At 47.5% G+C, this 26,373-nt stretch overlaps 1 protein-coding gene and 1 non-coding gene across 3 annotated transcripts in view; both read left to right on the top strand.

The window, feature by feature from the left end:
- LOC126516413 (rap guanine nucleotide exchange factor 2-like) overlaps nucleotides 1-26,373 on the top strand; it is a 635,146-nt gene that overhangs the window by 115,283 nt on the left and 493,490 nt on the right. For both annotated transcript variants that reach the window (XM_050166526.3, XM_055063993.2), the window contains exon 4: nucleotides 2,512-2,595. In XM_050166526.3, the coding sequence (XP_050022483.2) occupies nucleotides 2,512-2,595 (84 nt within the window). The remainder of the gene's footprint in view (nucleotides 1-2,511; nucleotides 2,596-26,373) is intronic.
- On the top strand, nucleotides 21,322-21,505 carry LOC126516977 (U2 spliceosomal RNA). The gene has a single exon (XR_007596167.2). It is a non-coding gene; the product is annotated as a U2 spliceosomal RNA (small nuclear RNA).

Here is a 26,373-nt window from a genome sequence, read left to right on the forward strand (position 1 = left end):
TTAGAAACTTGCGTATTCTTTTCAAGAGCGCTTATAGCTGCCCTTCTTCTTTTGTTATGTATCCTATGTATTTTGCTTGCGCTCATACGGTCTTCTCATATGGCAGCTTCTGAGCGTATAGTATTTCGTAAGAACAAAAAAAGAAAAGAAAAGAAAGAACCAGAACCGGCGCGTGCATATTTTTGAGCGCGAATTTTCTGTGTCTGTGTCTTTCTTTTCGTCCTTCGCTTTAGTATAATACTTCGGTCATGTCGACGCTTTCCCTCTGCAAATTTGTTTTCTATATTTAGCGCAATGTGTCTGAGGGCGTTTGTTACGAGCTGTAAGGTTATCCAGCCAAGGAATTTGCAGGAGTTTCGGCAACCACCCTGATCCTACTCTGGCTATGACCGCCGAACTCTTTGCCACGTGTGCCATCGCTGCCGCACCGGTGTCGCATTTCGCCGGGGCCGGCAGGCGAATTTGCAAAACCATACGTCTTATACCCCCCCCCCCCCTCTTCTTTATTTTTAATGCGAAGCTTCCTTTGCCTCATCCCTGGATTTTGTGGGTAGGTTGCTGTTGCCTTGGCGAATATAGAATTTCGCTAGGATAGCTGAAATCTTATAGTTATTCTAATTAATCTAACCCTTATCCTCCACCACGGGGCCGTCGTTATGAGCCTTTGCTGACTTGATGACTGACTGCACTAAATTGGATTTGACTTAAATGACCCGAACTGACTGCCGAATTAACTGTCACCCACCAGGTTTTAAGCAAGGGAAATAAAGTAAAAAAAATTAAATTATGGGGTTTTAGGTGCCAAAAGCACTATCTGATTATGAGGCACGCCGTAGTGGGGGACTCCGGAAATTTGGACCACTTTTAACGTGCACCTGAATCTAAGTACAGGGGTGTTTTCGCATTTCGCCCCCATCGAAATGCGGCCGCCGTGGCCGAGACGATTCGGTCCCGCGAGCTCGTGCTTAGCACCCCAACACCATAGTCACTGAGCAACCACGGCGGGTGGGGAGTGAAGTTAGGCTGGGTTCACAAAACACGCACGTTCCTCGCTTTCTTTTTTTAAGGTCACTTAATGTGGGGCTGCGCTCCTCTCTGCTTTTTCGTGAAAGCTGAGTGAACGCGATCGGACAAAGTTATCTCGAAGACATATTTTTTGACCGACTTAGGCATAGCATGCGAGCCCACATATATTACAACGCATTTGTCACTACTGAAAATTTGCGGTATATAACTAGGGCTGCGTACTGGACCATTTCTACTGCGACGCCGTGGGCTAGAACTATTCATCCCGCCGTTATAGTGGGAACATTGCGCTGACTCATCTTGTGGTTTTGAAGTACGCTCAGACAGTGGCTCATCACATAACGCAAGTTATCAGAAGTGTGAAAGGGGTGGGAGCGGACGCTCAGTATAATCGGACGGTAGTGCCGTCTGCACTATTTATTTCGTTCGTTACATTGCATAGCAGTTTACGTCTATAGCAGTTTACGTAGGTAGACAGTGTGCAAGCACATCACGCTTTGTCAAAACTTTGTCAAAGGGCTTCGAGACGCCTGTAGGAAAGCTATATTTATCTGCGCTACCTACCAGAAACATTGATCGCGCTGCTGCGTGAGTATTTGAATGTAGCCGCCTCGGTTTCTACGTGTCGTCCCCACGCAGTCACCGTAAGGACAGCTTGAGATACGTCGTTAAGGCTTCTGAAATCATTTTTTTTTTTGCTTTAGAAGCTGACAACTCAGATTGCGAAATTCGCAACTTTTCTGCCTTTATCTGGTATCTATGTGCGTTTATCTGGTATCTACGCACGCACGCACGCACGCACGCACGCACGCACGCACGCACACACACACACACGCACGCACGCACGCACGCACGCACGCACGCACGCACGCACACACACACACACACACACACACACACACACACACACACACACACACACACACACACACACACACACACACACACAAACACACACAGACACGCGCGCGCGCGCACACACACACACGCGCACGCACGCACGCATATAAAGTTCAACGAAAGAGGTAAACCCGATGCATGATCTACATATTTGAACGAAATACCAGAGTGCTTCAGGCTTTGTTTGCAATCTCAGAGGAACCGGGTTCTATTGTCCGCGAAGGTGCAGGGGCACCGACATCAGTTCCCGGTTTACTTTTTAACATTACGTTTTGTGTTGATGTCTTTAACGCAGAAGTTGTACAGAGAAGGATCTCAACTCAAGATCGCCTATATGCGTTGCAATATCCCGTAACGAAAAAAAAAAGGAATAAAGACGTAAAATGAGAAGCACACTTTAAGTTTTGTCAAATTGCCGAAATTTGATTCCATGTGTTCCCTGTGAACCAGTCATGGTGGTATATTGGCCTGAAGTTCGTTTTTGGTGTATGACGCGTAAATCATTGAATGCCGCCAAAATAATAAATAAAATGCCGTCCACTTGCTCATTATCCACTTATATGTTATTTTCTCCCTTCTCTCCAGCCGGGGCGAGCTGAGCAAGTGCTGGTACATCCTCCTCTCCGGATCAGTGTTCATCAATGGATCCATGTTTCTGCCGCGGAGCAGGTGAGTCACCAAAGCTCGACCGCGTGCTCTGTACAATTGGTTCCTTGGAGCCATAGAGTTTCTCACTATAACACCTAGAGGGAAATATGGCGCCACCGTCTATGGGAGTTTCTTAAGGGGCACCGTGCCGTCATGGGAATGACGGTATATGTGTCTGCGAGGCTCGTGTTGGCTGATGTTGTCAGAGGCTTCGTCTAAAACGTGGATATGGCTACACAAATAACGCGTTCTCAAAGTAAAATCTTCATAAAATGTTTCCATTCACGCATATTACATCTTTACTCACCTACAATGCATGACCAAGCGAAGAAAAGCAAGAACAGACGACAAACTGTTTCAAAGCGAGCGCGAACCTTGTCGTCTGTCCTCCAACTTTAGTGGTCCGCTGATACTTTTTACGTAAAATGTATTCGTACACGCAATAACAAGTACTCATAGTTAAACAAAACATGTTTTTGCGTAATAATAAAGCTAAAACAGCTTTTCACGTGCTGTTTTAGTAGAAAATGAATCATTGTGACAGACGGAACGGGGCTTGCCAAGCGCGTCTTCAAGGTGTCCTGTCTCTCCGAGAACAATGCCAATCCGAAGTCACAATATACCGGCATTCCCATGCATACCACAGCGCAGTAGCGCCAGATTTCCCTCTAGGTAATGTAGTGAGAAACTCTATGCTTGGAGCGATGAATGTCGTGGCTTTGAGGAAAACAGTGAGTACCAAGGAAGTGAAAACGATACGCACCTTTTCGCCAGCGTGCACTTTCACATAGTGCAAATATGCTCGCCGCGCACAGAAAAAAGCCAGGCTAAGAAGAGACCAAGCTATTACTGTAGCTGGACGAACGGCAAACGCTGAAAAAGCAAGAATGAATAAAAAAAAATACCCCCCCCCACACACACACACACACACGCACACCCGTGTCCCTGTACAAAACTCTGCTCCACCACCGTCGACAAAGTAAGCCCATTATAACTCGGCTGAAGCTGAGGATGTCGGTATGTCTTCTAACCTTTTTTTTTTCTTCAAGTGTATATATATATATATATATATATGTCATCCTTGCTCAAGCCTCCTCGTAAAAATTACTTGACTCTGAACCGCGGACAACTGTGTAACTTTCAAAGCGCACTGCATGGAGGAAAACGGCATCCCCTGTGGAAGTCCGCATGTATATAGGACGCTTTCTTCAATTGCAATAACGATTTAGAGAATACGATGACGGGGAAGTATGTCTCGGATCACGCTTTGCTTCGTGATTTTGGGGGGTTTAAGTGTTGTACCCATATAAACGTCGTCGTCGTCGTCGCCGTCATAATAATAATAATAATAATAATAATAATAATAATAATAATAATAATAATAATAATAATAATAATAATAATAATAATAATCCTGGCTACGCCCACTGCAGGGCGTAGCCTCTCCCATACTTCTCCAACTACCCCGGTGATGTGCTAATTGTGGACATGTTGTCCCTGCAAAACTTCTTTATCTCATCCGCCCACCTAACTTTCTGACGCCCCCTGCTGAACGTAAACGTATCTTAATGACTGTTTAGGTACGAGTTAAACTCCCACTTAACTATAATGTTCAGTATTGAGGAGACACCCTAGATTTTTTTTTTTCCTCTCTTCCAATACGCGCGAAATATCAAAAGGGTACTGGCGGTCCTTTGACAAGAAAGGCGGTCAGGAGGGGTGCGTCTTTCGAGTGTGCTACATTGTCGCGTAGCTTCTACAAGCTAAGGCGCGCTGCTGATTGGCGATGAAAGCATTCTGTAGTGCCTCATGGGAGCTGTGAAAGAACTCTCCTTCGTACATGAACTGTCGGTATTGCTCGGATCCGAAACCAAATGCGATTCGGAAGGAAATAAACTGGCTAGTACAACTGCGTTATGGCTTGTCGGTGTGCTTTTAACAACGCGGAAGCACACTCACAAGGCGACGCGCTGTTAAGCCTTCACCATGGTCGTATGACCCGTTGGTAACAGTGGCTCGTGTGACAGTCAGGTAAACGCCACTCGCTGTTTGAATCCGACGGAAGTGGACCGTGCGAACGTGAAAGATACTTCGAGAAACGCCTCGTAGCAGCTGCAATTAAGGTCCCTCGAAACAATGCATGACACTTAGCCCAAACTTGTTTTGAAGACGACGAAGTAACGCGCCCCCCCCCCTTTTTTTTACGTGAATTTATGCTGCATTATGTTTAGCTGATTTCGCACATCTCAGGGTCGTATCGCTCACTGTTCTGCGACGTCCCACACAATTGGTTGTCGTCCCGTCGTTCGTTCTGTGCACTGGACGAGCAGGTCCACAGCCCCGAACGACCAAAGAGAGAGACGCGTACAGCGAGGGTGCAGTGGCTTGTGCCCATGGCCAGCGGCGTGGACAACCCTCGCATAATTCTAGTCGCATGTCTATAGGCAGAAGGAAAGCGAGGGAAAATATCTTCAGGGCGTCTAAGCCCGTGTTCGCAAGCGCGGATAAGATTTCATGTCGCACTTCTCCCTTTGACACAGCGCCCCAGTCGTGGCCATCCCGAGAAACCTACTTTGCTCGCACCACTTCGACATGGAGTGCAGCGTGGGCGTGCGTCCACATGAACCACGATTTCTAGGAAGCGCGACAACCGACAGCTTATAGCTCGTCCTCGGAGAAGCGTACACTTGATCCGTCTTCTAGCGTGAACCATGGCGGTAAATGAAGTGCAAGACTTCTCTCGTCACAGGACAAGCTTCCATGCAGTGAACTATCCACATTTCAATCACAGACAAGACGAAAATCGCAGCCACTCGCCGACTAAGCATGCTTAGTATCTCAGTCTAAGACACAAACCCGTATCGATAAACGGCGGCATCAACCGAACCTCGAGGGAAAGAACGATTACACGATGAGACAAACTCCGCGGCAAAGCGGGAAATCTGAAGAGACGACGATGCAGCTTAGCACCTGGCACGGGCGGGGTGGAAGGTGAGCAACTTCACCTCAGCGACTCTATAATTTAGAGTCGGGCAAACTCAACACTATTCAAGAGAGAATGCAAAGAAGGTCATGCTAGTATGGTGTAGCCGCGGAGACATAAAATTTGAAAATAAGGCAGAAATTATTTTGCAACGCTTGCTCAATACACCCCGTTTGGCGCCTGTCCCATGCTGGCGCCTGAGGAACGTGATATGGAGAAATGAGAAAAGACCCATTCAAAAATGCAAACAACGATGAGTGGAGCAGGCGAACCGAATTAAACGTAAAACGAAATAACTATGAGCAACAGGACTATTTGAGCAACGCATAAATGCATTGCTCAAACTCATGACTTCAGCACTGGGAGAGGATCAACAGCAGTAGTAGAACCCAGATGAACCAGAACGTGGCCTTTGAAGTACCGGACCGTAAAAGAAACATGTGGCAACACATGGCTGTAGACAACGCTGCTGGAAAGACCAAACAACCGGATGTCCGATTGGGTAACGTGAATCAGAACCGTGCCTGGAGATAACTATTATAAGTGATAATACTGGATGACCTTAGAACCAACAGCACATGTTTTCGCAGCTGTCAACATGCCCAGCTTTCATGATCTAGCTTACCTGATGCGCGTAAGCGCTTTCACTATTCACGTAACGTGTATAATATATAAAAAGCAAGCATGTAAGACAAAACGCATGGTAATTTATGAGTTTTTAATTCCCGAAGCGACAGCTGGGCATCGGGAACACCGTTGTGGATAGCTAGCGATTAATTTCCGTTACATGGGATTTCTTATAGCGACAGTAAAGGCGAGACACTATAGCAGGCTAGAATGGTGATTGCATTTTTAAAACTTTCCCTGTATTTGTTGAGAAAACGAAACGCGTAATAGCGATGAAAATGATAGCCAGTGTTGCTGTTAAATTTCTGAAAACCGCGCCGTAGACGGCGTCAAGAATTAGGAGGTAGTTTCCCGTGTTTGTGTATGTTTTTCGTATACTTCCACTCTACGAGAGTTTTCTTGCTTAGTTGTCCTTCATTTGCAAACAAGTGTGATTTGCGGTTTCTCTGGAAAACTGTTACATAGCTTCGCGTGTACGTTGCGACAATCTACGGCGTCGTGGGAAGTAGTGCGGGGATGAAAATGTTGCATCACGTGCACTCTCATTTACGTCATTTCATGCCATGCTACACGCTGCAGTTTGCTCAATGGCTGAGGCTATTCTGCTGCTGAGCACGAAGTCACGTGACGACCACATTCCTATAGGAGCGGAGTGGGAAAACAAGTATGCCCTTAGATTTAGGTGCGTGTTCGAGATACCATAGACGGCTCCGCATTCGTTGTTGCTTTTCCTTCTTTCTTTCTTTCTTTCTTTCTTTGCAAATATGCTTTAGTGTTCGCGCGTGCCATAGTGTCGGTGATTATTAATAGCGAAGTCCCGTCTTCCCATAAGCGAAACGGAGTGTGTAACCTCTCCAGTTGGACGAGAGTTGACCCCATCTGCCTAAATTAAACCGGGGCTCTCTACGACGCGCGTATTGTTCGTAACAACATTGGGGCACAGAAGTCAAAATGTTATTATTTGTATGCGCGCGCGCGTCGTCAATGCCTGCACAAAAGGAGATAAGGCAGCTTTCCTTGATCCTTGACCGTCATGTAGCGCGCTTAATTGCTGACCCAGACACCACGTGCCACATTTCCCAAACTTGCCAGTCGCGCACTCATTCTCCCTTTACTCGACCCACACACTCGTGACAACTGGCCCTTTTCCTACGACCTAGTCCCTGCAGTGTGCGCCTTGCCGCTTCGAGGTCTGCAAATAAGGTTGATATCATGATATGCCATCGCGGACTCTAACCACATCACTATCTTGTTCTTGAGCGGCGTACACGAAGGTAGCTGGCACATCTATAAGAACTGTTCCGCTTCAACAACCAGCTCTACAGTTGCCGACGCCCATACCGAAACTAGTAATCCCTACTGACATCAAAGGTTTTCGCATGACATCGACAGAGATCTAACTCGTCGATCTTCTTACCACTCGTAATTATGCCAGGCAAGCCACTATGATCACGCACTTCTGAATTCGACCTTGTGTAGTTTGGAGGCAGCTTTCGATACGTTAAGGTTAAGTCCACGTAGCGGGACTCAAGAGGAATTAGGTGCCTAATGCCGATAAAATTCAGCATATGCCATAAGAGGGGCATTTGCGTCAGACGTGTACGAGTTATGATGGCGACAAAGCTGTTTTATCCTGCCAATAAGAGCTCGGTATTTTTTGTAAGCCCCTTGACGACAATTGCTGGATCGAGATATTGTACACTCAAGTAGACAAATTTTGACCACTGAACAACAAAAAAGAGAGGGGAGGGGGAATTGAACAGGGGCATATATATTTATCCCCGTTACGGAGATATACTTTTCTTTTCAACGCCGTACGCATTTATTTCTTACGCGAAACAAGAACGCAGCTCACGGATGGCCACCGAGGTTCACCGTGAGATTTCCTGTTCGGTGTATTCGGGGCTTTGTGAACCGTAGACACATCGCGGCAGTGCGTGTTTAGGCAATTGGCTAAATTCGAGCCATTCTGCAGCACTGGTGGACGCTGAATTTATTCAGTGGGCGCTTTCCACTTTGACATCTATTTCTGCACATAGTTCCGAGATGAGTTGTTTAGACATTATGACTCACGCAAGCAGCCCTGATTCTCGGACTATTTGAATAGTAGGCCGTTCAGGTGGATACGAACAGACTCATTGGAATTGAGCGTATAAATATAGGCGGCACAAGTGACTCGCGCACGTCGCATATTTCCTTCAAATGTCAGGGCTGTCATTACTATGCATACTGGCGGGTCCGGGAAGATTGCAAAGCCCCTAGCTGCATTGGGCGCCCGTCGCGGCGAGGACGGCTCGCGAGACGGGAATCGCGCGAAGCCACTGCGGAAAGAATGGACAGAGAGTGCGCGCGGAGAATCTGAAACAAGGTCGTGCAACGTGCCCGTTGTGAAGGGCGTGACCAGAGGCTACCATACTCTCTCGACGGACGCGCAGCTGCTGCGGAACGGAGGATATCGGCTCCGATAGCGCCGCGATGTTCGCCGAGGCGCCACCACTGGACCTCTTCGCATTGACGCTTGCCCCCGCGGTCGACCCAGCGCGCAGTGCATACGCTCCGGAGGAGCGCCCGTCGTGTGTGGTCTTCTCTGCGGAGCCATCCGACCCTCGTCCGCGTTCGTGGCCCCACCACCGCAGTGTTCGCCGCCGGCCCAGTGTCCCGCGCGCCACTGCTGTGCGAGTGGGTGGGCCTCTCTGGCGAAAAGGGGGAACGGGGGAGGAGGGGAAGCTTTAATGGAGGCGCGAAACGGGGGAAGGGGGGGGGGGGCGCACTGCGCACGCCTGCAGCCACCGTTCTTGTGCGCGGAATGAAAGTTGCACTAGCGTCGACTCGCTTCGTCCATCCGTGATTAATCTGCCAGACGCCGACCTTACAAGAGAGTGGTGTATAGAGTTTCGGCATACAGAGAGAAGTGACAATTCTCGTTTAGGGGGATTCGCCTCGGCGCTTCTTTTCCCTTTAGCGGCGAACAGAAAAACGATTCGGAGGATGTTATCGCTCATACAGTGCGAATACTTGTAATTCGTTTAAGATCGCAGTTTGTCCTGTATAAGTGCTGTAGCGTTGTGATGTCTGAATATTGATGTATCCTATTTTGCTGCAGCAGCCCTGGGAAGTAGTACGGTAATAAACATTAGTAATAAATAAAATAAATAATAAACCTTGAACTTGGGCTTGCGCCTTGGCGAAGCATGTTCCGTAGCAACATAAAAAGAAGTAACAGAAATAGAAATAAATAGCGGTAAACTCGGAGAAAAACGTGTTAGCATTTCTTCGTACCTCTTTGATATCCCGGATCCATGATTTAAACCGCGTTCACCACATTCTGTTCACCACCACACAGACACACCACCATGTGTGTGTGTGTGTGTGTGTGTGTGTGTGTGCGCGCGCCACGTGACCGACTTGCCACACTTCACACGCAAAACAATTATTTTTCCGCTTTGACACTGCTAATGCTCACGCATTAATAAATAACGCAAGAAACGTACCGCCTCTGTTGTATACCGTAAGCTATATCCTCATCCAGGCTTTCATGTCTCCCTCCGGGTTCAACACATAGGTCGTCTGTCAGAAAAGCATTAAATTATGGATTTTACGTGTCAAAACCACTTTCTCATTAAGAGGCACGCCGTAGTGGAGGACTCCGGAGATTTCGACCACGTGGGGTTCTTTAACGTGCACCTAAATCTAAGTACACGGGTGTTTTCGCATTTCGCCCCCATCGAAATGCGGCCGCCGTGGCCGGGATTCCATCCCGCGACCTCGTGCTCAGCAGCCCAACACCATAGCCACTGTGCAACCACGGCGGGTACAGAAAATCATCAACTTACGCCGCAGACAGACGAGGCGATATGTCGGAGTGAAACTATGCTGGAATTGCAGATCTTCCGCGGACACCACTGAGAGCCTTAAAATTGCGCAGTAAAATTATGAAGCCGTGATTAATTAGCATAGAACGGGCGGACGCCGAGGCTCCCGTCGGAGAGTCTCGCTAATCGTCTTCACGTAAGCTTCCGGCGAATTAGTGATCTCCGCAAAGACGTCGTCACCGACTAGAGATTACCTTTGGAAATATTTGCAGGTCTCTAATGGTTCGCTTTCAACTGACGCTGTTCTTGAAATATGCCTGCTAGGTGCTCGCACGGATCGGCTATTATATTTATTATTGCCGCATGATCGCTTGAACACCTCGACGACATGCCATCACCGTATAGGATGTACGATGGTTGTGGCACGTTTTGAAGTTGTTCGCGCTCATATAAAATATCCACTGCTGGCACTCGCGCGTGCCATAAAGGCTAAAATTTCGAAGCAGTTCATTGCGCAGCTTATGGCACTGCTTGGGCTCCTCGATAGGACATGCATCACGGGGTTGCAGCAAGTGGGCCATAAACTGGATTCTAAATTTACGCTTAATGTCCTCTGCGTCACCACTCTATCATATGCCATCACTACGGTGCTTGTTTCCAAAAAAAAGAAAAGCAGAAAGGAAGGGCATGCATAGAAGACGCCAGGAAAGGTTAACAAGAATGACATCCGGTTTGCTGCCCTGCGCTGGTGGAGGAAAAAAAAAATGGAGACAAGAGATAATATAGAGAGTGTCTTAGAAATATAGGGTGTTGTTAGAGCACGATAGTAGTGTGTTTATTTTGTTGTTGTTGTTCGAACGGCTTTTTTTTCGAACAGAGCGCTGTTCCGCCTTTTCAGTTGGACTACTGTAAATAGAAGACGCGCAGAATAGATCTGTATGGCAAATCACGATGTTCGTTTAGCTGATAAACCATAATTCACTAATTAAAATTTATTGTCGTAGTCACTTCAGGGCACATGTTGCAACTGCAGAAAGGAAGCAGGGTAATGTGAATTCCGTATCCGCTTAGCAGAAATTCTGAAACTCGCACACAGTTTCGAGACGGGTGCAATAACCCAATAACGGGTGCAAAATGCGTCGTCGCTTCAGTTAATTCCTCCCCGCAGTGTGCGAAGGAGGCTTTCGAAAAACTATTAACTTAAATACATATTTTACATATTTTCGCGATATTTTCGCACCAAAGTCAATGATAAAAACGATAATTAGCGGAGGTTCCAAATTCCTAATCAGCTATCTAAACATTGCTGTTTCTCGCACCGTTTGTTGCGGTTTCTCGTGCCAAGGAATGCCCAAGTAACACTCAGAAGATGCACTATATGCAAGCGATCTTTTAAATGAAGTCTGTTCTAAAAAGAAATAATGAAAAAGAAAACATTATGCGACCACTAAGTCTCACACCGTTGGACAGTGGTAGAGGCTACATTGCAGGCACATAAAGGCTCAACGAATATGGGTCACTGCAAAGTGGGGTTCTCCTTGCCGAATTTTACGCAAGTTTATGGAAGCGAAGGCGGAATGTTCGAATGCTTCGATTAAAATCGATGAGCTCTGTGCGATCGGAGAAAATGAAAGGCTCTTTCTTATCGGTTTGTCTAGTTGTGCTTACATTTGTGACTAAGATTCTAGCCTCGCTTTCTCCATCAGAATTTCGGTATGCCACATATAGAGGCCGCATGCAGTGCCAACCAGGAGGCCACATATGAAGGTAAACAAATATACCCAGTGTGGAATGCAAGACAAAAAGGGCAAAGAACAAAATAATTTGAAGGACACTTAAAGAGTGGAACGCCGATAGCATTCAAAGGTCCCCGACTGTTTCTCACGCTTCCCGGCAACTGGAGCGTATGTAACCGCAATGTTTACCGGGAAACGCTAGCGGCGAACGCTATGCACGAAGGCGAGCTTTCTGGTAGAAACATGCGTCATCTTGCGTGGGCCGCGGATGCGCGTAGGCGAGCGCCATCTGGAGGTGTTGCAAGGAACCGCGCGCGTCGCCCTATGAATGGTAGAAACGCAGAAAAGGGGCTTGTGCTTGAGTTTCCGCGTAACAGAGTTTTGTTTTCTCGCATATCCAAATTACAATCCCACGCTAGCTATCATGTCTGTAGGTTGTGTGTAAGTCATTCTTTAAGATTTTTCTGACGCATTTTACTTTGAGAAATCGAATTATTTCAGTGACGTCTCTGTGCTACACGGGGGGCCTGCATGCTTGGGTAAGTGTGGTTAGGAATAATTTTTCGCGAAAAGATGGTCGACGCGGGACGCGGGATGCCGGATTACCTGCGACACGGGGCCCTTAACGCTATCGCGTTAATAAAGAACAGACGACGCCAGTGTGTCTCCCGCTAGCACTACTGAACGAATCCGATAAGCATATTGTGAAGCTCCCTCATCAATCAGGGCGGGTGGTAAAAAGCACGAGTATGTTTCTTCAGCCTTCTTGAAACGCACAAGGCCGTGTAACGTCCTCGAGGAGTCCATGTGTAAACATACTCGTTGTTTTTCTTAAGAGTTCGTTCATTTCCCAGTCCTGTCCTCGGATTAAGCGATCACACCCTGCCGCGAAATTTCCGGAAGCGCTATAGGTATGTACGGGGCCCATATAACTGCGTGAGCTGCGAAGGACGCCGTGAACGACCTCGTGAGCAGCTTTCGAGAGTGACTTGCACCACCGTGAACGTGGCGTAGCGTGGCGCATATCGTTCGTGTGGGGCAAGGAAGCAGGCAAGGAGTTTTGCAACGCTTCGATTGACGCGCACGGGCTCTTCAATAGGCCAAGGCCCGTCCCGCGGCATGAGTCCGCCACCACCTCCTTCGGCAGCCCAGAAATAAACCTTGCGTGCGCTCAGCGCGCGTGTGCTATTATGGCGAGCCTCAGCTATACACGCGAGCTCTGTTGCTTCGGGCTTTGGCGGGGGGCGTTTCCCGGATGGTGTCCCCGTAAGCAGAGACGCATGCATGTCGAGGGCTCATTGGCCCGCTTGTGTGCAAAAGCGGCCATGTAAGCGCACTTAATTGCCCATGCAGCATGTGCACGCATGCCTGTGGACACAAATCTTGCAGATAGGGAAAAAGAAGAAATGGTGCTGACCGCCGTGTTCTGCTAGCGCCACTTTTACTGGCTGCAGCGTTGCTATCGAAAAATTCACTGCAAATCTCCGGCAGCCTGAAAAAAATATATCGGAAAGCAAGAGCTTCAAGGGCCGACTTCCTTCTGTTCAATCCTTTATTTATTTATTTTTTTCATTCGCATACCCTGTGCAACAGATATCACATGCACCCGAACCTCTTTAAGGTACCGCCCCGGATCGCGCTCTTAAAGCGTCAAACAGGAGTCCGAAAGCGCACATGCCCCTAAGACATTTTCGCGGAGGTCACGGGCTCGCAAGACGCGTCGCTCCGGTTCTTAAGATGGTCAGGCGAACGCAGAAAAAAAAGAAAAAGACGAGGAAGAAGGGGGGGGGGGGGGGCGGATCGCAGCACACTGGGAAGCCGGAGGTATCGTAGCTTCAAGAGTAGCTCAGATGTAGCCTTGCGCAGCCTGTCTCGCTGAAGTCTTCGAAGCACGCCTCATCTTGACGGCGGCTAAAAAGCACACGCGTTTGTCGAGAACTGCTTCCGCCTTTCGGTCAGGTTGACCCGCGGAATGCGATGCGCGGTTCTTCAAAGCGCCGGTTTCGCTCTTTCGCGTTCTTGCGCAAAGGCCGGCAAATGAGAAAGAAGGGAACGAAATCCTGTGGCGACCGAGCACGATGTGCCCGCAGCTCACAGCCTTTGAACCTCAGCTTGTTGCCGCGACTTCTTTTCGAAAAGCAGGCGCCAGGACCTGCGCCCGACTTCCTCGGCTTGCCGACACGACGGACGCGCTGCCGTTGGAGGAGGCAGACCCGCTTTCGACCCACTCGAAGTGCCTCATTAGAAACGCTTGTGTGCAGACAAGGGTATAGTTCGGTACTTGTACACGGCGAAACAAGTTTGAGCGGCGCCTTGCCCTTGTCCCGTTCAGCACTGCTAGTATAGCTATTTCGCATGTATGCGTTTCATGTGCCGTAAGAGGTACGCAAACGGGGCACTGCAGGTGAATGAAGCAGCATTGTTAGTTAATAGCGTCAATAAAGGGCGAGCATTTTCATTCGTAATTAAACGAATTTGTGAAGTAAGGTTAATGATGAAGGTTTGTGGGGACTCATAAAGCCCCTTTGGTTTGCGATGTACCCGTTTGTGTCTGCGACGCGAGCTCGCTAGCACGTGATTCGCCGGCTCTTGCTTTTTCAATCATTCATGCAAACGAGTGCTTTGGCGAATTCCTGGCTTTGTAGTTAATAACCCCATTCTTATCTGCAGATAACTAACCGATGGGGAATAATTTCAGTGATAAAAAAAATGTTTACGGAAAAAAATAAATTGCGCAGCCTGCGCTGCAGTATCTGAACATATTCTGTTGCCTCGGAAGCCCCCTTCAAATGAAGACAAGATAAAAACGATTTACGCCTTAAATGTCCTATTTGAATGTGCATGTGCTTGCCTGTAGAATGCTATCGCTCGTCACCTTGTTGTGTCGAAGTTCGCACTGTCTCAAACGCACAGCGTGTGCGAGCGGTGTCGCGCGTAGTCAACGCCATTGACGCTTCTACTCAGCCTTGTAGGCTTTATTCAGAGCGCGGAAACATTTGGCTGGGCACCGGAATCTTTTCTTGAATCGTGGCATGACGGGTATACTTTCTCGGTTATCCAACTATACACCGCAAATTGAATTTCTGCGTGTCGTTGTTGTGGGGTTGCTAACGAAACCTATACAGCAGCGTTTTCTTTTTTTCTTTTTTGCCGATCACTCCTACAGCAATGTACACGCTGAAATTAAAGACTTATTTTGCGATCCCCACTGACTGAATTAGTAAAAATGTTGTATATTTATCAGTTTTCTTTCTCTCTCCCTCCTTTCGATAGCTTTCTTTATTCCTTGTAAATCAAATACACATTTGTTCCCGTGTAAATACTCAATCGCACTCTATTCTTTTTTCTTTCTCGGTTTCATCTATTTCGCATTCGAGAACACTTTAGCATTGAGCTTGTTTAGCATTCCAATTGTGCATCTTGCCCGTGCCGCCCGATTTTCGGTGGATACCCCTTAGTGGGTATGCGCCAAAACCTTCGAAACCATCGTCATGAGGTAGTTTTTCTCCCCTGTTGTCTGCCTCTGTCAACTTCGTGCAGTGAGTATGCGCTATTAATTGGCAACAAGCAGAAGAACGTAATTGGTTCGACCACGGATAGCTGGCTAGGGTGCCGGGGCGCGCCCGGCAAGAGCTTTGGACCCGGACTCGCAAGAGGTATATGTATACTTGTCTGGCGTCTACATGTGGGCCCGCAGGGCTCCCAGCCGGCCACGGAGTGCCTTCGCGACCGGTGACAGTACCGCCGACTCCGGCCTTGACCAGCCTCGACCAGCCCTTGACGAGTGAACAGCAAGAAGCACTTCGGCCATACACAAACAGAGCTGACTGTGCGTGGCCGAAGTGCTTCTTGCTGTTCAGTCGCCAAAGGCAGCTGCTCTGCTAAAACCTGCTTCTTTTGACCTGCGCAGTTCCTCCTCCGAATCGACTCCCACTTTACCAGCATCGACTGTCAACCGGTGAATTCTTTTCTTCTCCTTTAACTGTCAGTATAGAGCCTTGTCAAGGTTTAAATATTATTGGTGTGAGTTAGTTTACCGCATAATATGCCTGTCTTTAGAAAGAATGTTTGATATCATCGTCTATAGGGCGTCTTGGTGTGAAACTGGAATAGTGTTTCTGTTTCGATGAAATCATTTCCCATTCTCGCTCTCTTTTTATTTTTTTATGGAGCTTTGGCTTTTGATGATTGTGAAAATTTATTGGTATCCCCTTTGAAACGGGTATATGACACATAGTCGCCTATAGTGTGCTTGAGTTAAAAAGGTATGCTATACATGCTTTTCATTCTAGCATTTTCATATACATCCCCTTAACCTTTTTTTCTCTTCCTGTAAACTTCTCTATTACCTCGTACCGCTACCTATGCCTGTAACGGAACCGGCCGCATCAATCTCCTCCCCGATTTTTTTTTTTTTTTTTTTTTTTTGCACCAACACTTTGAACGTATCTTCCTTATTTCCTCTCTTTTATTCCGATAAGCCAGCACCTCCTGTGTCTATCTTCAATGAGAATTTTGTTCCGTCAGGGAACGTTCACTGCTACTAGCTGACAAAACATGCATTTTACCTTGCACGAGATGACCTTCGACAGGCGCGTGTTAGTGGATTATTCTACCTATGCCTCGTTATCGTATAGTTAAGAACAAAAGGACAAATATTCCTTCCGCAGAATGCAGTGGGCTCAGTGCTCTCCCACGCGGCTACGGTGGCGCATTACCATTACCATGGTAAAAATGCGCAAAAAACAAAACAAAACAAAAATCACCCGATCCGTCGTGCGAATCCGACAAGTTTCGCACAGGCTTTAAATGGATCTATTCAGCGGGCTCCAACACACTGAGCAGCGTGCGTTTTTTCTGCGCGTTGTTACTAACTTGTCGCTGTGTCACGGATATATAGGGGGGAGAGCTCTAGCGTCAACGCTCCTTAATGTGTCGGATTCTGGGCAGTGTTGCGCAGCAGTGAATTTTGGCTTTTGTCAAAGTTATTACTACACACGCTAATGTATCATCGCCCGCGATAGCTACGGGACAGTGGCGTTGCGAAAGAGATTAGTTTGCGAAGAAGCTTAACAAAAGAAAGTAGGAAAAAAAAAAGAAGGCTTAATTTTCCGCAGCGAACGGGCTGCTGTAGGAAGCTGAATCGTCAATCCGTTGTGAGTAGTGATGAGTGGAGTGGAACTCTTGATCCGAAGCTACGTGTATTTTTATGCGCAGAAATTAAGCTAGATGTTTTTTTTTCCGCCCGTTTTTGTGTTCTGTAAGCTACTGCGGGTGACGGTATACACCCTGCCCTAATGTCGGCGTGACACGGAAGCTTTGTATAAACATTTTTTTTTCTTACTCCTGGCCGTATAGTCGAAAACGGATCGTCAAGGAGTGTGACGGGGTAGTTGGTAATCCGTTGTGAAAAGAGCGCACCATGCAGCAGAATGGATTGACAGAAGAGACGGACACAAGCGCGGACGAGCGCTGACTGGAGATCACGTGTGCGAGTTTTTTTTATTTTATTTTTTTATAATACACAGAATATTTAAAAATTCCCTGTGGCAGATAGCACAATCTCGATCCTTGAACTGGATTGCTCGAAGAGGCGGACGTTATTTCACAATAGAAATAAATGGTTAACAAAAAAAAGGACACTATTTAGGTTTTTAACTAATCACGTTACAATTTACCAAATGTTGCCGGTGAGCTTGCAAGGATATTCACTTGGAACAATTTTTCATTATAGCGCCCGTTTCGAGATATGCGCCGTCAAACTTGCGGAAAAAAATGTAGTGCTGCTTCACTTACTTTTTTTACACAAAACGCCATTTTGTGCGTGCGCGCAAACACACACACACACACACACACACACACACACACACACACACACGCACACGCACACGCACACGCACACGCACACACACACACACACACACACACACACACACTGGATCTGGATGTGAATACATTTTGTCGCACTGTTTGGGAATTCATTTATCAAAACTGGTGCCATCAGAATTCGTTCCAAGTGGTATGATACGCCTTGTGAACTCCCCGTCTACAATTTCTAAATTGTAGTACTTGAAGTAAAATAATGAGATCGAAATCTGATTAAATTTTGTTAATTAGTTGATTATTCGATCGTGTCTATTTTTTCATGTAAGTAATGTCCACCTCTTCAAGAAATTCAGCTCAATGATAGAATACGCGTGAGGAAAACGAAGACCGGTGAACGTGCTTGCGGTCCCTGGCGGGAAAAGAGGAAGAGGACCACGCTGAGTTGATCAACCAGCTGGCCACTCTTGCGCTCACCTTCGCGGCCTAAAGTAAACGGTCCCCTCCATCCGTAGGTAGTGCGGTGTAAAAATGCGAGCTGCTTGCGATTGTACGTGGCCGTAGATACGTGCCGCTCTTCAGTGAACTTGGGTCACTGTGTATGTGACATTAGGTACGTGCGCACTTCGCGGTGGCGCCACAAGATGGCGCAGCGGGTCAAAGAGGGAAGCGCGAGAGAGGAGCCCGGCGGCAGTACACGTCTCAGACGTCACGCGCTTCGGCGCTCCGCGTACTTGAATAGTCGTCGTAGATGAGTTCTGCCCGAATTGTTTTTCACTACACACAACGTGTACCAATTCGCCCAGTTTTCACTTCTACCGAACGACACGTCGGATTTTGCTGGCCTTCTCGCGAGCTTTCGCTTTCTTTCTTTTGTGTAGGAAAACGCCAAGTCTCCACAATGTCTTTTTATGATATCCTTTCGAATGCAGCGTAACCATTTCTCTGACGATAAATAGCAAGCAGGTGGTTGTCGCAAGCTGCGATGTCTCGGGCAACTGCGTTGGAGACATGATGGCGGCGTGACCACGGGCGTATTTTGCGTCGACTTCTGGCGTACCAAACCGCTGCGTTTGATAAAAGGTATTTACCATCTGTTTCACGATTTTATTCTATAGCAGTGTAACGTCGACTTAATATTTTGTTCTATTCAAACTTAAAAGAAAGAACACACATATGCGTGCGAAATGTAATCTTGTTCGGTCCCTGTGAAGTCTCAGGGTTTGCGTATTTTTAGCGTACCAGACTCCCCACTCTGTTGCGCGGGTGCGAACTTTTCTAAATTCCTTCCGGCAGGCTCCTTTGTCTCTGACGCCTTTGTGTTTTTTTTTATGAACACACCATCGAGGCTGAATTGCAGGAGCCACGCCAAGCAGAACGAAACTGGTCTCATTCTCTCATTTCCTTTTGTTTGCCTTTAATCCCGTATATCAAAGCAGGAATTAAAAATATTCATTTTCAACTTACATTACGAACCAATCCTTTCTCCCTTTTTCGTCGGCTCGAACGGTGATTCATGTACGTTATCAGCATAGCTCACTTGCCCCTAAAGATGATAGAGATGTAGAATAGCATCGAAATAAAAATCGTTAAAGTAGGCCCACCCAGGTAACTTTAGCGCCTATTCTTAAGGCTGCCACCAGTTTTTACTTGGACGGGGTTTCGGTGACCAGGTTGACCATCCGAGAGGGTTCGTCAGGGAAGTCGAGGTGATGTAAAAACAAATAACAGAAGTTTAATACTACGTTACGGGTGAGCAGTGCGCTCCAAGACCAAAAAAAAAAAAAAGACCGTTCAGCGAGCGTGCACCTGCACGCAAGGATGAGAATATATGTCTCCACGTGGCGTCTCGCTGGCCTTCTTACACCCGCAACCATCCGGGCAACCTCATTCTCTCTTGCTCCCTGGTAGCCGGGCTTGTCAGGACACGTCGGGTCAACCCACACAGAGGAACACGGAGAGAAACTGCTCTTTGGCGTAGAGAGGTTAAGCGTAAGACAAAGGAGAGGGACAAGTTTTTTCATGTTGGTGAGCGTGACGATAGGTCGTGTCTCAGGCGTTTGGCATCCGTTGCCGCACAAAGTGAACCGTAACACTATGGTATAAAGCCAAACTATTGAATCCGCGTAGGCTCACATACAAGTCAAATACTACAATAAAACACTACAAGAAAATTTTCCCGAAATTCAAGGTCATTTCTTGGGGGCTATTCTCTTTTTCACGCTGCCTATAGATCTCTTTATTCGTTCGTCTCTTGTTTGGCGATTGCGGAACAGTGCCTTTCTTTTCTTTTTTCCATTTTTTATTTTTTGTATGATATCAGCGCTCTCCATAGTTCTTTTCTTGTTCGGTCATTCGCATTTTCCCGTCGACATGCTAGTGTAACAGGCTTGGGTGTGTAAAGGTACTTGCCTCTCACAAGTGAAGATCGGTGAAGGCTGGCTGGCGTTGAGTTGTGCGCGCGGTTTACGGCCGTATATATAAAGGCCTTCGTGCCGGAATTCACGACCTGCGCCGTACGTGCGCGGCGCCTCAAGCGCACACGTGCGCCGGTATTTCGCACTCGTATATACACGCTGATGGCGGACCCCGCCGGCGAATTCTGTACAGAAACCAAGTGGCTGCGTTTCTCTTGATTCCGCCGCCACTGCGCGGCGAACACATTGCGCAACTCTCGCGTCGAAAAAAAAAAGAAAAAGTTCGTCTGCAGATGACCCGCCATAATTTGCGCAATCCTTCTCGCGTTTTATACAGGGTGTTTCAGCGAACAAAAATCTTTAAAAGGCAGGTATCACAATTCTTGTTCATGAGCGGGTCTGCTCGAAGTGGCGGACAATACTTTCACACACTAAAAAAAATATTGAGATGCAAAATTTACGAAGTTATAAAAATTAACTAATTAAGTTTTTGACTAATTACATTATGGCCCATATTGCAATTTACGAATTCTAGCCGTGGAGTTCGCAGGGCGGATCCACTTGTAACAAATTTTCAGGACGACACCAGTTTCGAGATATAAATTCCCGAACTTTGCGGAGAAATGCATTGGCGTTCCAATTCATTTGTTAACAAAACGTCGTTAACAAACGTCGTTAACAAAACGGCAACCTTTAAAAAATTTTGAGTGTTCGCTGAGACACCCTGTATATCGCGCCTGTCATCTGTTAGCCGCAATGTGCCGGGGGGGGGGGCAATGTTTGTTTTCTGTTATGGTTCGCGTTATATACTGAATTGAGAAATGGGCGATTGGCCCACGTCGACGTGAAAACGTTTCTCTTAGTTTTCTCGAAGACTAGCAAAAAAAGAAAGCGCGTGGTTAACTGGCTCAACTTTCAACACGCCGTTTATTTGTCTCTTTATCATTGAATCTTGGTTCGGGCGCGGGTCGATGTTTGTGCGTGACTTCAATTCGCGATCGACTAACGGGCGCGCGGGCTGTGGTCAATTACAACACCACTAACGGTAGCCAAAACGACGAAAAAAAAAAAAAAAGATGCGCCATTCCATTCTGTGAAGGTGGATGACCGGCGAATAAGCTTCTGTTTAGCATACGACACAGAGGTGACGCAGAATTTTCAACATTGGTACGGACTCATTTACCGGGATTTTCACATGCATTCGCGTCGACGACAGGTCCACCACCCCGATGAGTCGGAAGAAACTAGACACGCGTGACGTTTCGACGAGACCGCCGCCAGGGGAGAGCGGAAGGAAAAGAGATACGCGTGCGCTTGGAACGCCGACAAAGAGAGGGCGGTGCGAACGTACACGTGGCCGACGCGGGTCAAAGTGTAGTACCTGTTCTTATCAGCTCGATATCTGCCACGGGTTGTATTTGGACCCAAGATATTAAACTTATTTTTGCAAGTCGGCGGAGAGCTTGAGGCCTGTTTCACCTCCGCCGCGGGTCGGCCCGGCATTGCACTATCTTCGGGATCGGCTCGCGGTTTTTGTTCTACGGACGTCGATCCGGCTGTAAACTAGCGATACACAACTTCGCTGTAAGAAACATCTTATGGAACCGGCTCCTCTCGGCGAACTATATAGGAGCCGTATTTTGTAAGTGCATTCTTGTCTTCCTATTCTGTTCAATACTTGTCATCGGTCCCGTAGAGTTGCCGATCTCGACAATAGTTGGGGCGCCGCTTTGTGCGAGCCATGCTGATGTAAGGGCAAAATGAATATGAAAAATGAAAGGAATTGCCACAAAATACAGTCTTAGGTGTTTTATAGTTCTCTGCTCGTGCACCCCTTCTACTTTTTTTTCTCTCTCTCTCCACTTCTGTCTGGCAACGCGTGGCGTGCAAGAATAAAATATGTCCGCGTGGTTGTGCTAAAAGCTTACATGTGCTCTCGTCTAGACGGAGCTCTTGTCGATCAATCGGAATATATTATGAAACGACTCGGCATTCTTGCAGTCCACAGTTTCGGCTATATTCCATGTTTAGATAACGTCCTGAAAAGGTTCGCTCTCCCGGAGGAGAACAATGCCTAACCCGTGCCGAACGTTGCCCAATGTTTCATTCATGCAACCGCGAAATTTCTTTATTCGCAAAGCAGTCAAAGTCGTCCTTTTCTTTTTTTTCAGACGATGGCGCTTATTCTTGAGAAATATATGAGATGGCAGCATTCGTGGGGAAATAGGCTTTATAGGTTTAGGTTCAATGTCGCGCCAGGCAAAAGATGATCGAGACATGGTGACATCCTCCCCGTGGCTGAGAATAGGTAATGTAGACGGTCTGTCGAATTTGAGCTCTTATAGCTCGATATGCCACGAAACCGCGCATATACGCTTATGAAACGCGCCGGGAAACCATAGCACGTCGAGTGCTTGTCGACGACAGGACGATATTTCGAGAAACGCTATTCTAATGCGAAAGCATTGTATGCTCCGTTACGCAAACATCCGTCGGTAGTCGGCGCGACCGAAAGCTGGTACCAAAATGGCCGAAGGCGCAAAGAGTAAAAACACGACAAAAAAAAAAAAACGCTCGGAACGACGTAAAATTTCTCAGCGAAGTTCCCGTAAACTAAGTACATTAATGGCTTCGAAAGGAAAATTTGGTACATATTGGTCTGGGTGAGAATGGAACACAGGCCGCCGGGGTGCGAGACGATCGAGCACGCTGCCCCGTCGCCACGGCGGCTCCACAGTTTCGGCTAGGTGTGGCCTATAGTGCGTGCGTCATTGGGCACGTGACGGCGGAGCCAACGGGGTGAAGGTGGCGCCAACTCATGAGTACATGAAATGAGCGCACTTAAGACGTTCCGAGGTCTATAAACGGTACAACGCTTTCGTATTTTCTCGCGTAAGCACGCTTAAGTGAATTCAAGGAGAGTGTGTTCGGAGGCTAGTTGGTAAGACATAGTTTGGGAACGGCTCTAGGGACGGGACACCGAAGTAGAAGAGGACAGGACGAACGCAGACTGCGTTGGTCCTGTTCCTATTGATACGTTCGTCCTGTCTTCTCCTATACTTCGGTGTCCCGTGCCTAGCGCCTTTTACGTTCCCAAATTAACTCTTAAGTGTCTCTGCCAAATTTCCTCTCCCTCTCTCCCTCTCTTGGGGAGTGTTGCCTATTTGCTACACTGAGCATCAAAGAAATGCGTAGGCCCGGTGTCGGGTATCTACAACAAGTGTGGTTATCTATCTGCGGTCAATGGACATACATAGCAATATTTGAGAAGGCAGTGGAATTGCTTATCTTTTCCTCGCGAAATAATTCGACCGTTCTCCCTTTTATATATATATATATATATATATATATATATATATATATATATATGAAACTTTTGGCGTTGCTGTCTAAGTTACCCTCAAGGCACCATCGAGAGTGCTCTGAGAAACCGTCGCGTTATGTCAAGATTCAACGGGAATGCCCGCACTGTAAAAAAATCAATGTGAATGAACAAAAAAAAATGAACATTTTCTATTTGCACTACAACCCGCCGTGGTTGCTCAGTGGCTATGGTGTTAGGCTGCTGAGCACGAGGTCGCGGGATCGAATCCCGGCCACAGCGGCCGCATTTCGATGGGGGCGAAATACGAAAACACCCGTGTACTTAAATTTAGGTGCACGTTAAAGAACCCCAGGTGGTCAAAATTTCCGGAGTCTTCCACTACGGCGTGCCTCATAATCAGAAAGTGGTTTTGGCACGTAAAACCCCATAATGTATGTATTTTCACTACAGAACATTTGTTTTAATGGAAGAAACAGATTATTTAATTCGAAAAAAGAAACAACGTCGTTTTTCTGTTTGTGGTCTAAGACACAATTTTTCTTTATTTTAACAGAATTGGTACCCATACAGTAAAGGAAAAGAATCGTCATCAATACTGCGATCGAAATTAGATTTGTTCGTCTCTTCTGCTATCCTCAACATTTGTGGGCAGCGTCACCAGCCGCGCAAGTGTAGGCAGATACACCTCGTATGCACGAGCCATTTGGGCTTAGTTTCTGAATTACATACAGCTGCATTCGGGGCGAGTGATGCCGCTCATAGTATGGCTATGTATATAAACTTGTATAGTTGGATACAACTCAAGTCTGCAGTTAAGCCCCGTCCACGCCTTCATAACCGCCAGCCACTGTTCTTCCGAGAGGCTGCAAATAGTTCGCACTTCAAACTTTCCTTGTTACTTAAGTAAGGCGGTAACCACAAAAATAATGTTACAAGCGCGTAATTTTATACGTTTTCATTCGTCTACTATAGTGGAAAGGTGAAAGCCTAATTGTTTATTGAACTGAAATAAAATGATTGCTTCGCTGCAACTACTTATTGTCAAGTTTCGCTTCAGTTGGCAGTGAAGTTTCACGAGTAAAACGGGTTCAGAAGTGAAAAGAAGTGCGAGGAGAAACTCGCTTGCCACATCACGCGTTTCTCAGCGTTCGCACGCGCCAGCGCGCCACGCGTCTCGGAGACCACACGCAGGCTTCGCGGTGGCACCGGATGACGCCAAGGGTTCTTGGGGAAGCACGAAAAAGGAGTCCCGCTGCACTACACACGCCTCATGCGCAACTTGTTTCGATGGTGGCATTACGTTGTGTCGCTATATTGATTCAACGCTAAACGCATTACCGTCGACAGTCATTGTGAGATAGGTTCTGCCGTTTTTTTTTTTAATATTTGTGCCTAACCGGTGGAATAATCTCGGTTGATGTCCAGCGGTCGTCCAATCTTCCTGATTCTTTCTTTGGGAGTGTTGATTAAGTCCGCGCTACAAACACGAACACGTCTCTTTAAGTGTCTGTACGCGTCACCAGGTGCGCGCTATGCCTCCACAACTGCTTCTGAACATATCTGTACTGAAGAGCTGGAAACGACTGGGTAATGAAGATGAGTGTGGAGCCGTGTGAGATACGCGCGCCATTGACCTGAAATCGAAATACCCGAACAAGTCACGTGTGTGGCAAAAGCACGCTTCCGCAATCACTCATGGGTTGAAAAACCCGTTGTCCGCCGTTATGGCGCCAATATTGATGGTGCCGCCCACGACCATGGGTGGGAGTCGAACCCACGACCTTTGTTGTTAATTAAGGTAGAGTTAATTAAGGCTCTCGAACCCACTACCTTTGATGGGAGTCGAACCCTCCACCTTTGCTGGGACCAAAATTCGATGGCACTAAAATTGATGGGGCCGCCATTGAGGGTGAAACCCACGACCATTGCTTTAGGAGTCGAAGCCACGGCCTTTTGTGTTATTTGAAGCGAAGTTAATTATGATAGAGTTAATTAAGGCACTATGGTGGTGATAAACTTTACTGAAAGGGGGAAGGGTAAAGGGGGACGTGGCTGAGGGATTGGGCTCAAGTAAGGCCCTGGGCCTGCTTGGCCTTCTCCGCCCAGTCGACCAGTTCAAGCTGTCGGTCGACGTCCCCGGAACTGAGCCAGGCTGTCCAGTCAGTCTCGCTGCTGACAGGGGGATGAGAAAACGGGAGCGAGGTGCATTCCCACATTACGTGTGTGAGTGTTCCTGTTTCTGAACAGAGTCTACATTGGTCGCTTTCCTTGCCCCCTGTGATTTTGTTAATGTACTTTGGGTGTGGGTATGTGTTTGTCTGAAGTCGCCGAAACGCGACCGCTTGCGTTTTATCGAGTTGCTTGGCCGGTGGTGGGAGCGCGCGACGCCTCAAGCGATACCTATGGGCTATTTCATGATAAGTCTCGCAGGGTTCCTCGTGTCTCTCCTCCTCATTCACGCCGTCCGCATCCGCGGACGAGGCTCGGCGCGCGAGATCTCGAGCGAAACTGTGAGCCGACGCGTTGCCGGGCACAGCCGCCCACGACCCTTGATGGGAGAAAAGAAGTAAGAGGAAGTAACCACGCATTCTATAGAGAATGTCAAGTAAGTTAATGAATGTCATGAGCGCGCGCAGGCTTTCGGCTTCATCCTCTTTAACGTATGCTAAAGTGACTGTCAACTTTTTCGTCGAATTTCTTCCTCGCGAGTTTTACTTGAAGTCGTTTCTACCCGCCGCTGTGGCTCAGTGGCTGCTGTGCAGGAGGTCGCGGGCTCGATTCCGACCGCGGTCTGATAGGGGCGGAATGCAAGAACACTGGCCCACCATGCATTGGGTGCACGTTAAAGAATCCTGCAGATGGTCAAAATTAATTCGGAGCTGTCCACTACGGCGTCGATCGTAACCTGGGCTGCTTCGGGGACGTTAAACCACACAGCTCTATTTTTAAAAGAAATTTCTACGGGGTGGCACTGTGCACGTCTCAATGCAATGATTTTGACTATATGCCTCACGCGCGCGTGTCACACCAGAGACAGGTCGTCTCCGTCTCTGTGTATAGCAGAGCCACTCGCACG

This window comes from Dermacentor andersoni, chromosome 1 (genome assembly GCF_023375885.2).
Source record: "Dermacentor andersoni chromosome 1, qqDerAnde1_hic_scaffold, whole genome shotgun sequence".
Lineage (NCBI taxonomy): Eukaryota > Metazoa > Arthropoda > Arachnida > Ixodida > Ixodidae > Dermacentor > Dermacentor andersoni.